The following is a 19,192-nucleotide window of genomic DNA, read 5'->3' on the forward strand; positions in this document are numbered from 1 at the left end:
GATTTGCTGAAATCAAAACAGGCGCAGTAATAGGTGCACGCCAGCCAATGAGATTCCCGTTTGTGCATTTGTTTCTTCCTGTTCACGAAAGGCTGAATAATTCCAAATAAACGGCATTATTTTACAGGGAAATGCAACAAAGGATATTGTTTACATGTAGCACGTCAATTCTGTGTGGTATAAGACTCTCTCGCTCTCTCTTTGAGTGTGTGTGAAACACTGAGCGCTCTCAGTCGCGCGCCTCACACTAGTGTTTAATGTGCGTCATATACACTGCGCATTCATTGAGATGAACTGAAATAGTGTGCTTTACCGATCGATTGAGACAGAGCGAATCTCTTAAAGGGGGGGGGGGAACACTCAGTTTCAGTCAGTCTCATGTCAATCTTGAGTACCTATAGAGTAGCATTGCATCCTGCATATCTCCGAAAAGTCTTTATTTTAATCATAATTATTAAAGGAAGATGCGCTGTTCCGAGTCTTTCCGGAAAAAGCCGTGCGGCTGGCGGCGTATCGTGTGGGCGGAGCTAAAGAATGTTGAGCGCGCGCCGCTGTTACTGTGTTGAGTGCGTCTGAAAGCTGCGTCATCCCTAAAATCGGGGAAAAACTTTATTCAACATAAAAAATGGCTTTTAATCAGATACAGCCATACATCTACGATCCGGAATCAGACCCAGAGGCTGAAGTTGAACAGGAGCAGCAGCAAAAACGACTAGAGCAGGACGTCGACTATGTGGTATAAGTTACACTAACTATATAATATGTTTAGCGGCTTGTGTTATTTACACATTTATACTTTAATTATATCGTGTGTGCGTGTGTGTGCGTGTGTGTGTGTGTGTGTGTGTGTGTGTTTACGCGTGGTTTGTGTAGACATGATTTGTAGTAATTGGACTGGTTTTGCGCGTCAGGCTAGTGTTTACATAGAAAGACATGGAATAGTAGCGCATTTGAATGAAGAAGCGCGCTTATTTAGTTCAACATATTTCCCCATTCTTTGTGTATTGTTGTTTGGAGTGCTTTTACAATACACAAACATACACATATAGTGGCCAGCTAAACAAATGTACACACTATACATCGCATGCTCCATTGATCAATACGTGGTCATGTTTGGGCTACTTGATGTGCATAGGCAAAAACAGACATTTGAAGCAGTCTTACTCACTGCCTGCGGTTCCAACGTTGGGACCTTTATCGTTGGGACCGCTCCATCCTTCAGTATTAGGCGATTTGAAAATCCGGAAAAGCAAATTCCATCCACTTTTGCCTTAACGTGGGGTTATTTGGCTACGAGCCAGCGCTTTGATGGGCGTAGCCTATTGCTTTCACGCGCTCTCTCTCTCTCTCTCTCTCGCGCGCGCTCTTCCGGTAGAATTGTCCGTACGGCCCATACAAGGAAATTCCGCCCTGTTGACGTCAAGCGGACCCATGATCGAAAAAAACTTTACGAAACTTATGACTAACAGGAAGTACTAATTTTGGCAAAGAAATACTCCCATCAAACGTCCACCGTAGCTTTTGAAACTGTGTCCATGTTTAGCATGGGAATCCAAGTCTTTAACAGTGCAAAAAGATCAGTATGCATGAAACAGCATTTCACCCCCCCTTTAAGCTCTCAGTCCAAGTGCTCAGCGAGTGAAAATACATCTGTATGGTTCAGATTGGCCTCAGGTGCCCCTCGTTTAGCTATGAACTCTTCCGCAGCTTCTGCCATAGTTGTTTTCGCTCTGCACGTGAGATGTGGATTCAGTGCCGCCGCTTCCATCACGCGCTGCGCGTAGGACACCACAAGAAAATCTCTCTCTAACCCCCGTTCATCTATACAGAGTGACGAACGCAGCCACCGCGGCCATCATAAAGTAATAACGCTTAGGGCATCAAGAGACGGCCAGCGGTGGCACGGTGCGGATGGGTCGCGCCATCAACTAGGCTTTATCGTTATTATCGCGGGAAGACAAATTCTTATCGTGGGGAGAATTTTTACCGGTATATCGCAAACGATAAGATATCGCCCATCCCTAATTTGTGTCTGAAGATGAACGGAGGTCTGACGGGTGTCCAACCACATGAGGCTCAGTCATTAATGACAGAATTTACATTTTTGGGTGAACTAACCCTTTAATATTGTGTGTTTCAGCGGGTCTGGGCCGAACAGGGACACTGATCGGCTGTTACATGATGAAACACTTCAGACTGACCGCAGCTGAGGCCATCGCATGGATCCGGATCTGCAGACCCGGCTCAGTCATTGGACCGCAACAGAACTTTGTGGAAGAGTGGGTGATCGGTTTTACACTTCTGCAAACACTTCACCAACAGTGTGTCTACATACTGCTCAAACGTTTGGAGTAATTAAGATTAATGCTCACCAAGGCTGCATATTAGAATGAGTTCATGAGAGAGTGATTAGTGAAGGGTCATGTGACTCTGAAGACTGGAGGAATGATGATAAATCACAGGAATAAATGACACTTTACTATATATTCACATAGAGAACAGATGATCTACACTGGAGGAATATTACACTGATTACTGGATTTCAAAAAGTCAAAATGATTACATAAACAGCCAAAATTATTAAGTAAAAAGTCCAAATTATGATGTAAAATCCAAATTATGCGAAGTCCAAATTATTACGTAAACAGTCAAAATTATTACGTCAAGTCCACAAATTATGTAAAAAGTCTAAATTATTATGGCCATGTTAGCATGATTGGACACCATATCGTTATCGGCCGAGATATGCTCATTTTTAATTTTAACATTATTGGACAACATATCGGTATCGGCCGAGATATGATCATTTTTAATGTTATCGTTATCAGCCACCATATCACCATATAGGTATTGGCTGATATGATCATTTTTAACGTTATCGGCCATCATATTGTTATAGGCCGAAATATTTAAATTTTTAATGTAAAAATGTAAAATCCAAATTATGTAAAGTCCAAATTATTACGTAAACAGTCAAAATTATGATGTAAAATCCAAATTATGTAAAGTCCAAATTATTACGTAAACAGTCAAAATTATGATGTAAAAAGTGCAAATGATTACGTAAAAGTCAAAATTATTACGTAAACAGTCAAAATTATGATGTAAAAAGTGCAAATGATTACGTAAAAGTCCAAATTATTACGTAAACAGTCAAAATTATTACGTCAAGTCCACAAATTATGTAAAAAGTCTAAATTATTATGTAAACAGTGAAAATTATGATGTAAAAAGCCAAAATGATTACTTAAGTAAAGATAATGACAGTCAAATTGAAAAAAAAAGTTTAAATTATTAGCATACTAAACTGAAATTATGACTTAAAAGTCAAAATTCTGGCATAAAGTCAAAATGATGACAAAAAAGTTAAAAAGATGACTTAAAATCTAAATTATGACAAGTTATAATGATGATTTGATCACTTTACTATATATTCACATAGAGAACAGATGATCTACACTGGAGGAATATTACACTGATTACTGGATTTCAAAAAGTCTAAATGATTGCGTAAAAAGTGCAAATTGTTACGTAAAAAATCCAAATTATTATGTAAAAAGTCAAAATTATTACGTAAAAAGTTAAATTTATTATGTAAAAAGTCCAAATTATTACGTAAAAAGTCTAAATGATGATGTAAAGTCCAAATTATGTAAAAAGTCCAAATTATTACGTAAAAAGTCTAAATGATGATGTAAAGTCCAAATTATGTAAAAAGTCCAAATTATTATGTAAACAGTCAAAATTAGGATGTAAAAAGTGCAAATTATTACGTAAAAGTATACGTAATATGAGAGCGATTAGTGAAGGGTCATGTGACACTGAAGACTGGAGTAATGATGATTTGATCACAGGAATAAATGACACTTTACTATAAATTCACATTTAGAACAGATGATCTACACTGGAGGAATATTACACTATTTTTACTGTATTTCTGCAGTAGAGACTTGTTTCAAAAACATTAAAAATCGTAATTATTCCAAACTTTTGACCATTAAACTTTTAATTTATCTCAATCTAACAGACAGCAGTTGAGTCTCTGGTCAGAGGGTGATCTGTACCGCCAAAAGATAAATGAGCAGGAAAACGGCTCGAGTAAAACGGCAGTGGCTGGAATCCTGTCCGGAGTCGAAGATATTTCCATCAATGGGACCAACAAGAACATCTCCCAGAGAAAAACAGCCGCTGAAATGGTGAGTAGCTCAACCAGCACAAGTTTCGTCCATTGTGGTTTAGTGTGATTGTTAACCAGGTTGTGTTTTATTCTATAGCACACTGAGGAAGAGGAAGAGGAGTGTGGCGGCCTCACTCAAGGGGACAAACTGCGAGCTCTGAAGAGTAAGAGGCAGTCCAGAGCCTCCACGGGTTCTCTATCGTAAGTTCTTCTCCATTACATCCCTCTCCTGTCCATCCATATACAGGCCTGACGGTACACGTCCACTGGCCAGAGCAGATCTGCTGTCTGACTATCTGCTGTGCACCGCTAATAAAGTCATCGAGCTTATGATTTCAGAAAATTAAACTTGTTTTTCAAATTCCCATGTTTACATACAGTTTGGTTGTTGTTTTATTGCTACTAAGATGCAGTGAATGCATGCAAACTACATTTGAAATCTGAATTAACGGTGACAATATAAACCTGTAACAAAACAATTTTTTTTAAATGGAACATAATAGAGCAAAAAGGCCCAAACTGAGCAAAAATATGCAATTTGCTGCAGATGAAATCCGGATGCTTGTAATGTTAATCAATGAGATCTTTATAACACTATAGCATATACTTGCATAAAATGCATATAAATAATAGCATCTGCCAATAATCTGTCTTAGTTTGATGATCAAAGCTCTGTAGTTAAACATATAAAAAGGGATGCACAATATATCGGCCACCATATCGGTATCGGCCGAGATATGATCATTTTTAACGTTATCGGCCACCATATCGTTATCAGCCGGGATATGATCATTTTTAATGTTATCGTTATCTGCCACCATATCGGTACCGGCTGATATTACAATTTTTAACGTTATCGTTATCGGACACCATATCGGTATTGGCTGATATGATCATTTTTAACGTTATCGGCCATCATATCGTTATCGGCCGAGATATTTAAATTTTTAATGTTAGCATTATTGGACACCATAACATTTTCGGCCGAGATATGATCATTTTTAACGTTATCGGCCACCATATCGTTATCGGCCGGGATATGATAATTTTTTATGTTATCGGCCACCATATCGGTATCGGCTGATATGACAATTTTTAACGTTATCGTTATCGGACACCATATCGGTATTGGCTGATATGATCATTTTTAACGTTATCGGCCATCATATCGTTATCGGCCGAGATATTTAAATTTTTAATGTTAGCATTATTGGACACCATATCGTTTTCGGCCGAGATATGATCATTTTTAACGTTATCGGCCACCATATCGTTATCGGCCGGGATATGATAATTTTTAATGTTATCGGCCACCATATCGGTATCGGCTGATATGACAATTTTTAACGTTATCGTTATCGGACACCATATCGGTATAGGCTGATATGATCATTTTAACGTTATCGGCCATCATATCGTTATCGGCTGAGATATTTAAATTTTTAATGTTAGCATGATTGGACACCATATCGTTATCGGCCGAGATATGATCATTTTTAACGTTATTGTTATCGGCCACCATATCGGTATCGGCCGAGATATGCTCATTTTTAATTTTAACATTATTGGACAACATATCGGTATCGGCCGAGATATGATCATTTTTAACGTTATCGTTATCAGCCACCATATCACCATATAGGTATTGGCTGATATGATCATTTTTAACGTTATCGGCCATCATATCGTTATAGGCCGAGATATGCTCATTTTTTATTTTAGCATTATTGGACAACATATCGTTGTCGGCCGAGATATTTTCATTTTTAATGTTATCATTATCGGCCTCCATATCGGCATCGGCCAAGATATGATAATTATAACGTTTTCGGCCTCCATATCGGTATCGACCGAGATATGATAATTTTTAACGTTATCGGCCACCATATTGGTATCGGCTGATATGATCATTTTTAATGTTATCGTTATTGTCCACCATATCAGTATCGTGTGTTTTTTTTATTTTGTTTTTTTAAATGATGGATAGTATGATGAAAGTAATCCGAAGCTTCTTCAGTACAGCTGAAATATTGCTAACAATATCAAAGTTATTGCTGCGTTAACTTTATTACATCAGTAAAGATTTCGCAGCAGAAAGACGTGAAGCACAAGCTGAAGGTGGACGTTTTTGCAATTATACTAATAAAACAGCAAAGCTTTGCTCATGTTCATAATTTAGAGGCCTTAGAAGTTTCCATATATCAAATATGATACAGTAGCTTTATAGGGTTCAGCACCGAATCCACCAGCGCAAACTGACATGGACGTCACAATCTAACGCACGCCAGTGGATGTGTACCGTAGTGTAGCGCTTTAGACACTCATCGAGTCGATCCCCCTCCGGATAATCTACACAAGTAGTGGTTTTCTGGTGATGATGGATGTTTTAGTGTGTGTGTGCATGACATACATAGACTAACTGCATGCCCTAGCGTTAAAGGAACACTCCACTTCTTTTGAAAATAGGCTCATTTTACAAGTCTCCTAGAGTTAAATAGTTGAGTTTTACCGTTTTTGAACCCATTCAGCCGATCTTTGTATCTGGCGGTAGCACTTTTAGCATAGCTTAGCATACATCATTGATTCTGATCAGTCCATTAGCATCTCATTCAAAAAATGACCAAAGACACTTTCAATATTTTTCCTATTTAAAACGTGACTCTTCTACAGTTTCATCGTGTGCTAAGACCAACTGAAAATGAAAAGTTGTGATTTTCTACACCGATATGGCTAGAACTACTTTCTCATTCCTGCGTAATAGTCGCGGATCTTCGCGGCCGTACCATGGCTGCAGCGGTATTCTGTGGAACATGGTGGTAGTTACACCTTCGACTTACTATCACAGCCTTTACAACACACAGAACCATGGCTAATCACAGCTAAAGCCACAACACAATTTGTCGGCTGCAAGCCTGAAACTTTCTCTGCAACTACACGAACTTAGAGCCGGTCACATTGAAAGTTACCTAGCTGGACTACTTTCAGGCGCTGTAATATCATTGCCATGGTACGGCCGTGAAGATCCGCGACTATTACGCAGGAATGAGAAAGTAGTTCTAGCCATATAGGTGTAGAAAATCACAACTTTTCATTTTCAGTTGGTCTTAGCACACGATGTAACTGTAGAAGAGTCAAGTTTTAAATAGGAAAAATATTGAAAGTGTCTTTGGTCATTTTTTGAATGAGATGCTAATGGACTGACCAGAATCAATGATGTATGCTAAGCTAATGCTAAAAGTGCTACCGCCAGATACAAAGATCGGCTGAATGGATTCAAAAACGGTAAAACTCAACTATTTAACTCTAGGGGACTTGTAAAATGAGCCTATTTTCAAAAAAAGTGGAGTGTTCCTTTAAAGGGTTAGTTCACCCAAAAATGTAAATTCTGTCATTAATTCCTCACCCTCATGTCGTTCGACACCCGTCAGACCTCCCTTCATCTTCAGACACAAATGAAGATATTTTAGTGTAAAGCTGATGCTGAGAAAGGCTTCAGATAGGCCTCCATTGGCATTCAGTACATTTACACTCACAAGACCCATAAAAGTGGCTCGAAAATAATTTTACGATGCGACGACAATAGTTTTTGTGCGCAAAAAAATCAAAATAACACCTTTATCCAGCTTGTTCTTGTCTTCCGTGTGTGCCTCCACGACGCATGCGCGAGAATATGATGCAGATCCGGCGTTGGGACACATGACCCAGAAGAGATTAGTTTACAAGCAGAGGAAGGCGCGCGTGTCTAAGCTGTTGAATTCTACATTGATCGTGCTTTAGGTCTCGGCGAAGTGTTCAAAATGGGGCTATTGGCCTTTAAAGTGTGCATTTCATGGATTCCCGAACCCCGGCGTTACGTCATATTCTCGCGCATGCGTCGTGGAGGCACACACGGAAGACAAGAAGAGGTTGAATAAAGTCATTATTTAGATTTTTTTTTTTGCGCACAAACTATTGTCGTCGCTTCGTAAAATTATTGTAGAGCCACTGTGGTGAGATGGACTTTGTAACGACGTTTTTAGTGCCTTTTATGGGTCTTGTGAGTGTAAATGTACTGAATGCCAATGGAGGCCTATCTGAAGCCTTTCTCAGCATCAGCTTTACACTAAAATATCTTCATTTGTGTCTGAAGATGAACGGAGGTCTGACGGGTGTCCAACCACATGAGGGTCAGTCATTAATGACAGAATTTACATTTTTGGGTGAACTAACCCTTTAAAAACATCAGTCTTCCTGTTAATGATTGTGCTGGCGAGACGAGAGAGACTCCAAAAGCCTTTTATCACACAGCAGGCGAGTGGTAGTAAAGTGTTGCAGCGTTCTGGGCTCGCTGTGGCCCGGCTGTTGTGAGCCGTTGAAATGGTAGCAGAATGACGCTCAGGTAAGTCCTGGTCATCGCCCAGCATAATGAACGCCAATGGCTGCCGCAGGTCTTCATTTCATCTCGCGCCTTTGTTTTGAACATTTAGTGCTTGGGATGTTTTTTCGAAAACCAACGTTTTCCAGCAGACTCGTTTGGAAAGTGTGTTAACGGGGTCACAACACAAAGTCTCACTATAATCCAGATTATTCCAGCTTCCACCTTCACAAACCGCTTTCAAACTTGACATACCAAGTTGAAATTGACATACTTAGACGAAAGTCAAAACTGACATACTAAATTGAAATTTGACATACTAAGACGAAATTGACATACTCTAAGACGAAAGTCACAATTGACATTTTCAACACAATTTTCAAGACAATTTCAACTTAGTATTTAAATTTAGTCTTACTACGACAAAAGTCGAACTTGACATACCAAGACGAAATTGACATACTAAGACAAAAGTCACAATTTACATACAAAGACGAAAGACAAAATTGACATACTAAGACGAAATTGACATACAAAAGCCTTTGTTTTGAACATTTAGTGCTTAGGATGTTTTTTCGAAAACCAACGTTTTTTCCAGCAGACTCGTTTGGAAAGTGTGTTAACGGGGTCACAACACAAAGTCTCACTATAATCCAGATTATTCCAGCTTCCACCTTCACAAACCGCTTTCGAACTTGACATACCAAGTTGAAATTGACATACTTAGAGGAAAGTCAAAACTGACATACTAAATTGAAATTTGACATACTTAGACGAACTTGACATACTCTAAGACGAAAGTCACAATTGACATACAAAGATGAAAGACGAAATTGACATACTAAGACAATTTCAACTTGGTATGTCAAGTTCGACTTTCGTCTTAGTATGTCAATTTCGACTTTCGTCTTTGTATGTCAATTGTGACTTTCGTCTTAGTATTTAAATTTAGTCTTACTATGACAAAAGTCGAACTTGACATACTCTAAGACGAAAGTCACAATTGACATACAAAGATGAAAGACGAAATTGACATACTAAGACAATTTCAACTTGGTATGTCAAGTTCGACTTTCGTCTTAGTATGTCAATTTCGACTTTCGTCTTTGTATGTCAATTGTGACTTTCGTCTTAGAGTATGTCAAGTTCGACTTTTGTCATAGTAAGACTAAATTTAAATACTAAGACGAAATTGACATACTAAGACAAAAGTCACAATTGACATACAAAGATGAAAGACGAAATTGACATACTAAGACAATTTCAACTTGGTATGTCAAGTTCGACTTTCGTCTTAGTATGTCAATTTTGACTTTCGTCTTTGTATGTCAATTTCGACTTTCGTCTTAGTATGTCAATTTCGACTTTCGTCTTAGTATGTCAATTTCGACTTTCATCTTTGTATGTCAATGGTGACTTTCGTCTTAGAGTATGTCAAGTTCGACTTTTGTCTTAGTATGTCAATTTCGTCTTTGTATGTCAATTTCGTCTTAGTATATCAATTTAGTCTTAATACAACAAAAGTCGAACTTGACATACTAAGACGAAATTGACATACAAAGACGAAATGCACATACTAAGACGAAAGTCAAAAATGACATACTAAGACGAAATTGACATACAAAGAATAAAGACGAAATGCACATACTAAGACGAAAGTCAAAATTGACATACCAAGTTGTAATTGTCTTAGTATGTCAATTTCGTCTTTCATCTTTGTAAGACTAAATTGATATACTAAGACGAAATTGACATACAAAGACGAAAGTCGAAAATGACATACTAAGACGAAATTGACATACAAAAGCCTTTGTTTTGAACATTTAGTGCTTGGGATGTTTTTTCGAAAAACAAAGTTTTCCAGCAGACTCGTTTGGAAAGTGTGTTAACGGGGTCACAACACAAAGTCTCACTATATTCCAGATTATTCCAGCTTCCACCTTCACAAACCGCTTTCTCATAACACTTTCAGTCTTTTGTAGATGTTCTAACCAAAGTCTTGGCTTTGCATGATGATGTTTGATGATGTATGTGCATGAAGTGTGTGAACTGCTTTGTGTTATTGTAACACACACACGTCTTTTTCATTTGCACTGTAAACTGGATCTGATCTCAGGCAGACACAGATTGAATTTGATACCCATTTCCATCTAAATTGTATTAGTTTTGTGTCTGTAAAGAGCATTCACTCCATGTTTCGTTGTTAACAAAAAAGCTCCTTGTTTAAAGTGCCCCTATTGTGCTTGTTGGGGTATTCCCTGTGTAATAGAGCTGTTGGTGAATGTTACAGATCTGCAAAGATTCAGTGCAGATAAATGGAGTTTTTGTCCCCTAAAAGAAAGAGTCGATTCTGAACTGAAACAAGTCCTCAGTAACTCCAGTCTCACTTCCAGTCAATTTCGATATAAGACGAAAGTCGTACTTGACATACTAAGACGAAAGTCAAAACTGACATACTAAGACGAAATACAAAACTGACATACTAAATTGAAATTTGACATACTAAGACAATTTCAACTTGGTATGTCAAGTTCGACTTTTGTCTTTGTATGTCAATTTTGACATTCTTCTTAATATGTCAAGTACGACTTTCGTCTCATGTCGTCTTAGTATGTCAATGTCAAATTTCAATTTAGTATGTCAGTTTTGTATTTCGTCTTAGTATGTCAATTTTGACTTTCGTCTTAGTATGTGCATTTCGTCTTTCATCTTTGTATGTCAATTTCGTCTTAGTATGTCAATTTAGTCTTAGTATGTCAATTTAGTCTTACTACGACAAAAGTCGAACTTGACATACTAAGACGAAATTGACATACAAAGACGAAATGCACATACTAAGACGAAAGTCAAAAATGACATAGTAAGACACATACAAAGACGAAAGACGAAATGCACATACTAAGACGAAAGTCAAAATTGACATACCAAGTTGAAATTGACATACTAAGACGAAATTGACTAGACGAAAGTCGAACTTGACATACTAAATTTAAATTGACATATTAAGACGAAAGTCAAAACTGACATACTAAATTGAAATTTTACATACTAAGTCAATTTCAACTTGGTATGTCAAGTTAGACTTTCGTCTTGTCAATTTCGTCTTAGTATGTCAGTTTCAGCTTAGTATGTCAAGTTAGACTTTCGTCTTGTCAATTTCGTCTTAGTATGTCAGTTTCAGCTTAGCATGTCAAGTTAGACTTTCGTCTTGTCAATTTCGTCTTAGTATGTCAGTTTCAGCTTAGTATGTCAAGTTAGACTTTCGTCTTGTCAATTTCGTCTTAGTATGTCAGTTTCAGCTTAGCATGTCAAGTTAGACTTTCGTCTTGTCAATTTCGTCTTAGTATGTCAGTTTCAGCTTAGCATGTCAAGTTAGACTTTCGTCTTGTCAATTTCGTCTTGGTATGTCAGTTTCAGCTTAGTATGTCAAGTTAGACTTTCGTCTTGTCAATTTCGTCTTAGTATGTCAGTTTCAGCTTAGTATGTCAAGTTAGGCTTTCGTCTTGTCAATTTCGTCTTAGTATGTCAATTTCGTCGATAGTATGTCAATTTAGTCTTACTACGACAGAAGTCAAACTTGACATACTAAGCTGAAATTGACTTACTAAACTGAAATTGACATACTAAGACAAAATTGACATAGTAAGACACATACAAAGACGAAAGACGAAATGCACACACTAAGACGAAAGTCAAAATTGACATACCAAGTTGAAATTGACATACTAAGACGAAATTGACTAGACGAAAGTCGAACTTGACATACTAAATTTAAATTGACATATTAAGACGAAAGTCAAAACTGACATACTAAATTGAAATTTGACATACTAAGTCAATTTCAACTTGGTATGTCAAGTTAGACTTTCGTCTTGTCAATTTCGTCTTAGTATGTCAGTTTCAGCTTAGCATGTCAAGTTAGACTTTCATCTTGTCAATTTCGTCTTAGTATGTTAGTTTCAGCTTAGAATGTCAAGTTAGACTTTCGTCTTGTCAATTTCGTCTTAGTATGTCAGTTTCAGCTTAGTATGTCAAGTTAGACTTTCGTCTTGTCAATTTCGTCTTAGTATGTCAATTTCGTCGATAGTATGTCAATTTAGTCTTACTACGACAGAAGTCGAACTTTACATACTAAGCTGAAATTGACTTACTAAACTGAAATTGACATACTAAGACGAAATTGACATGCTACGATAAAAATTCGAAATTGACATACTATGTCAATTTTGTCTTAGTATGTCAATTTCGTCTTTGTCTTTGCATAATGACAGCTTGTGGTCTTGATTGGTTGAACAGCGTCTCTTTGCCCCGCCCTCAAACACTGTAGTTGTCGCTGAGACTGGAAGAGCCTGGTTCATGTTGTCTGTGTGGAGAAGACGCTGTTTTCTGCTGCCAAAGAAAATCCACTTTGAGATTGATATGGTAAAACCCACGCCATTGTGTCATTGTCAAGAGCTGAGATTCAGATATGATAATGAGTGCTTGCTTTCTGACCAATCACAACAGACTGGGCCATATGACCAATCAGAGCAGAGCAGAGCAGGCTTTGGGAATCTTCGAATGAACCATTTTAGAAACTGAGAAAATTAGTGTTTTCTGATCTTGGATGCATGTAAACCTGAAAACCCAAAATGGAGAGCCTTTAAAAGCATAACAGGGGCACTTTAAAGCACATGGTTCATGTTGTGTGGAAAAGCAGAAACGGAGTGAATGATCCATCCAGTGTGCAGTGATGGGAAAAGACTTCTGTCTGTCTTCCTTCCTTGTTTTGTTGTGTTCTGAATTTCGCCCCTGTGTCTAGATGGCCGCTCTCTGTGCTGCTCTCTGCACTCTGTAGCGTTGTCTTCTGCTGGATGTTGTTTGGCTTCCCTTCCATCCATTACTGTATAGACGGGGTGGGATTGTAAATGATTTCTCCCGCACTCTCTTAGCCCTTCTCTGGACTGGAACGCTGTAAGTGTCTCGACGGATCATCCTTTACAAATATCACAGGCTTCCTGACCACTGTGGCGTCAGGCTGAGATACTGCACTGTTTTATTCATTTATGAACATCTTGGTTTGATTTGACGAAAGATGAGCTCTATTCTCGGCATTTGTGGCTTAATGTTGACTATAACCAACAATAATTCACTGACAGTTTTTTTTTTAAATAAAATAGAATCAGCGTTCCAGTAAAGAACTTGCAATGTATGTCAATTTCAAATTTCGGCTTAGCATGTCAATTTCGACTTAGCATGTCAATTTCGACGACTTAGTATGTCAATTTCGACTTAGCATGTCAATTTCGACGACTTAGTATGTCAATTTCGGCTTAGCATGTCAATTTCGACTTAGCATGTCAATTTCGACGACTTAGTATGTCAATTTCGACTTAGTATGTCAATTTCGACTTAGCATGTCAATTTCGACGACTTAGTATGTCAATTTCGGCTTAGCATGTCAATTTCGACGACTTGGCATGTCAATTTCGACTTAGCATGTCAATTTCGACGACTTAGCATGTCAATTTCGACTTAGTATGTCAATTTCGACTTAGCATGTCAATTTCGACGACTTAGCATGTCAATTTCGACTTAGTATGTCAATTTCGACTTAGCATGTCAATTTCGACGACTTAGCATGTCAATTTCGACGACTTAGTATGTCAATTTCAACTTAGCATGTCAATTTCGACGACTTAGCATGTCAATTTCGACGACTTAGTATGTCAATTTCGACTTAGCATGTCAATTTCGACGACTTAGCATGTCAATTTCGACTTAGTATGTCAATTTCAACTTAGCATGTCAATTTCGACTTAGTATGTCAATTTCGACTTAGTATGTCAATTTCAACTTAGCATGTCAATTTCAACTTAGCATGTCAATTTCGACGACTTAGCATGTCAATTTCGACGACTTAGCATGTCAATTTCGACGACTTAGCATGTCAATTTCGATGACTTAGCATGTCAATGTCGAATTTCGACTTAGCATGTCAATTTCGACGACTTAGTATGTCAATTTTGACGACTTAGCATGTCAATTTCGAATTTCGACTTAGCATGTCAATTTCGACAACTTAGTATGTCAATTTCGACTACTTAGCATGTCAATTTCGAATTGCGGCTTAGTATGTCAATTTTGACGACTTAGTATGTCAATTTCGACTACTTAACATGTCAATTTCGAAATTTCGACTTAGTATGTCAATTTTGACGACTTAGTATGTCAATTTCGACGACTTAGCATGTCAATTTCGAATTTCGACGACTTCGTATGTCAATTTTGACGACTTAGCATGTCAATTTCGAATTTCGACTTAGCATGTCAATTTCGACGACTTAGCATGTCAATTTCGAATTTCGACTTAGCATGTCAATTTCGACAACTTAATATGTCAATTTTGACGACTTAGTATGTCAATTTCGACTACTTAGCATGTCAATTTCGAACTGCGGCTTAGTATGTCAATTTCGACGACTTGGAATGTCAATTTCGACTTGACTTAGTATGTCAATTTCGACTTGACTTGACTTAGTAAGTCGTTGAAATTGACATACCAAGTCGTCGAAATTGACATACTAAGCCGCAATTCGAAATTGACATGCTAAGTCGTCGAAATGTACATACCAAATCGAAATTCGAAATTGATATGCCAAGTCAAATCGAAATTGTCGTACTAAGTTGAAATTGACATACCAAGATGAAATTCGAAATTGACATACTAAGTCGTTGAAATTGACATACTAAGTTGAAATTGACATACTAAGTCAAGTCGAAATTGACATACTATGTCAATTTCATCTTGGTTTGTCAATTTCAACTTAATACGACAATTTCGATTTGACTTGGCATATCAATTTCGAATTTCGACTTGGTATGTACATTTCGACGACTTAGTATGTCAATTTCGACTTGGTGTATATCAATTTCGAATTTCAACTTGGTATGTCAAATTCGACTTTTAGTATGTCAGTTTCGAATTTCGACTTAGTAGGTCAGTTGACATATTGACATCAATTGACATACTAATTTGAACATGACATACTAAAAGTCGAATTTTACATACCAAGTCAAAATTAACATGCTAAGTCGAAATCTGAAACTGACATACTGTCAATTTCGACTTGGTATGTCAATTTCGAATTGTTTCGAATTTTGACTTGTGTCAATTTTTACATACTAAAATGTTTTTAAATATGTCTATATAGTATTTATTATTAATATATTAAGTAACTAACATGTTTTTATAGTATGGTTTTAGTTAACTATACTAACCCTAGAACTAACTAGGCTTGCTGTAGTTACATGGCCACTGCAGGGGTTTAGATATACATTTACATAACCAGGGTAGTAAATGACTTCCACTTTAGTCTTTTAAGATCTATGATGTTTAAAACTGTGTGCAACCCAATTTTTGATTGAAATTTTATCCTAAAATGTGGACCAGTCATTTATTGTCTGTGGTGATGGACATTATGACGCACATGCTGCTGTTAATAGAGCTCAAAACATGTATGAAACCTGGAACATTCCTTCAAATTCACTGGAGGATCATTATTATTATTATTATTATTATTATTATTATTATTATTATTATTATTATGGTCTTTTGAGATCAGATTCATGAGGTTTGATTGGTGTGTTGAGTTTTACCAGGGTAAGCGTGATGTGTTTGTCAGTCTTTGGGAACTGAACCAGCTGAGTTGTATCTTCCACATGTTGAGTCCATTTATTATCCTTCATAACTGCTCAGTACATAATTTAATAATTCAAAAACATGACCAATCACACACATTATGTAACTGGATTGTTTCTGACGTATGTGTTGTGTCTCCCTCTTTATCTAAATGTCTAATGGAGATTAAATGTTACAAAATTAATATTAATTATTTATAGCATTGGTGTTCGATTACTGGCAAAAATGTTTTTATTTATTTACATTTTAATAATAAATTATTTAGTTTTGGTGTTCGACAAAAAAATTCACATTTTGAGTATTTTATTTTTTTATTTTTAATTATTTATAGCATTGGTGTTCGATTACTGACAAATAATGTTTTAATTTATTTTAATTACAATAATTATTTATAGCATTGGCGTTCAATTACTGAAAATGTTTTTTTTTTTTTTTTACAATTTAATAATTGATTTAGTGCATTGTTGTTCGACAAAAGAAATCACATTTTAAGTGAGAATTTAATTTTACTGACAAATAATGTTTTAATTTATTTTAATTACAATAATTATTTTATTTATTTGCATTTTTATTATTTAGAGCATTTGGTGTTCGATTTACTGAAAAAAAAAGATTTTTTTTAATTATTTATTTTTTAAATTGTGTTATTTATTTTTATTATTTAGAGCATTGGTGTTTTGATTATTGACCATTTTTTTATTTATTTATATATATTTATACATTTTTGTAATTTTTTTATTATTATTTATTTGCATTTTTCTTATTTAGAGCATTTGGTGTTCGATTTACTGACAAAAAAGATTTTTTTAATTTTATTTAGTATTTTTTTATTATTTATTTAAATATTTATTATTTAGAGCATTGGTTTTCAATTACTGGCAACAAAAAAAAAACGCGTTTTTAAGTTTTATTTTTGAATTTTTTTTTAAATGTTACATGTTTAATATTGAATTATTTATTGCATTCTGCAGCTTCTCTCTGCCACAACATAGAAGTTCAGCGAAACAATAACCAGCTGTGTTTATTATAAATGAGCCAAGTTCTGTATTAAACACAAACCTTTAGCCTGTACACGTCATGAACATGAGCCCCGGAAGCTCTTCATAAAACAGCACACGCGTGTAGCGTGTGACTGACGTGTGCTCGCTCCCTCTATGGTCACGGAATGCCGTGTTGCTGAAGTCATGTGTCCTCCTGTCTGACTGCATGTGTCACGCGTGTGCTCTCTTTACTCACAGGCTGGAGGAAAACACCATTCACACCAAATCCACATCAAAGCCATTCAGGTAAATCATGCTCTTCCTCATGTGAATATGAGTGTGTCATCTGTAGTCCTTATTAGAATTTAAATACAGACAATAGTACTTTTGACAAATCTCTTTAAAATAGGCCAACATCATAATCCAACAGAATTATTCAATTAAAGTAGAGAAGATTTTTAGTTAATATTTCAATAATCAATAAGCATTGGTGTTTGATTACTGACAAATAAATATTTAAGTATTTAATTTTGCTTTGTTTTTATTTTAAATGTATTTATTTGTGTTTTTAATATTTAATTATTTTTCATAGCATTGGTGTTCGATTAATGACACATTTTTTTAAATATTTTTTTATTATTCATTTACGTTTTTATTATTTATAGCATTGGTGTTTGATTACTGACAAATAAAATGTATAGGTATATATTTGTCTTAAAATACTGACAAATGTTGTTTTTTACATTGTTAATAATAAATTATTTATAGCATTGGTGTTCGATTACTGACAAAAACATTTTTAAAAAATATTTCAAGTATATAAATGTTTAATATTTATTTAATTATTTAGGCCATTAGTGTTAATTATTAATTATTTATAGGTATATATTTGTCGTAAAATACTGGCAAATTAAATTCATAGCCTTGGTGTTCGATAACTGACAAAAAAAATATTTTTTTAATTTATATAAATGTTTAATATTTAATAATTATTTAGAGCATTGGTGTTCGATTACTGGGTTAAGGTTAGATTATTAAGAAAGTGAGGGTTTTATTTTCAAATTATTTACATTATTTTGTCAATATTAATTAATTAATTATAGCTATATATTTGTCGTAAAATACTGACAAAAATGTTTTTTTAAATATATTTTTAATTAATTATTTAGAGCATTGGTGTTTGATTACTGACAAAAAATATATATTTTAATGATATAAATGTTAAATATTTATTTATTTAATTATAGCATTGGTGTTTGACAAAACTGACAAATAGTGTTTTTTTATTTATTTTGTTTACTTTTTTTAATAATTATAGCATTGATGTTCGATTACTGACATACATTTTTTTTATTACATTTTAAATGAACATTTAAAATTTTGTATTAATTATTTAGAGCATTGGTGTTTTGATTACTGACAAAAAAATATATATTTTAATTATATAAATGTTAAATATTTCTTTATTTAATTATAGCATTGGTGTTTGACAAAACTGACAAATAGTGTTTTTTTATTTATTTTGTTTACTTTTTTTAATAATTAATTATAGCATTGATGTTCGATTACTGACATACATTTTTTTTATTACATTTTAAATGAACATTTAAATTTTGTATTAATTATTTAGAGCATTGGTGTTTTGATTAGTGACAAAAAATATATATTTTAATTATATAAATGTTAAATATTTCTTTATTTAATTATAGCATTGGTGTTTGACAAAACTGACAAATAGTGTTTTTTTATTTATTTTGTTTACTTTTTTTAATAATTAATTATAGCATTGATGTTCGATTACTGACATACATTTTTTTTATTACATTTTAAATGAACATTTAAATTTTGTATTAATTATTTAGAGCATTGGTGTTTGATTACTGACAAAAAATATATATTTTAATGATATAAATGTTAAATATTTCTTTATTTAATTATAGCATTGGTGTTTGACAAAACTGACAAATAGTGTTTTTTTATTTATTTTGTTTACTTTTTTT

At 35.0% G+C, this 19,192-nt stretch overlaps 1 protein-coding gene across 4 annotated transcripts in view; it reads left to right on the plus strand.

Moving 5' to 3' along the window:
• The window catches only part of cdc14b (cell division cycle 14B), a 50,834-nt gene that overhangs the window by 24,453 nt on the left and 7,189 nt on the right, over positions 1-19,192 (plus strand). For all 4 annotated transcript variants that reach the window (XM_079827513.1, XM_079827515.1, XM_079827514.1 and 1 more), the window contains exons 10-13: positions 2,141-2,279; positions 4,028-4,196; positions 4,275-4,378; positions 17,451-17,498. In XM_079827513.1, coding sequence (XP_079683639.1) covers positions 2,141-2,279; positions 4,028-4,196; positions 4,275-4,378; positions 17,451-17,498 — 460 coding nt within the window. The remainder of the gene's footprint in view (positions 1-2,140; positions 2,280-4,027; positions 4,197-4,274; positions 4,379-17,450; positions 17,499-19,192) is intronic.

Source organism: Gobio gobio (assembly GCF_949357685.1).
Source record: "Gobio gobio genome assembly, chromosome: 10".
Taxonomy (NCBI): Eukaryota; Metazoa; Chordata; class Actinopteri; order Cypriniformes; family Gobionidae; genus Gobio; species Gobio gobio.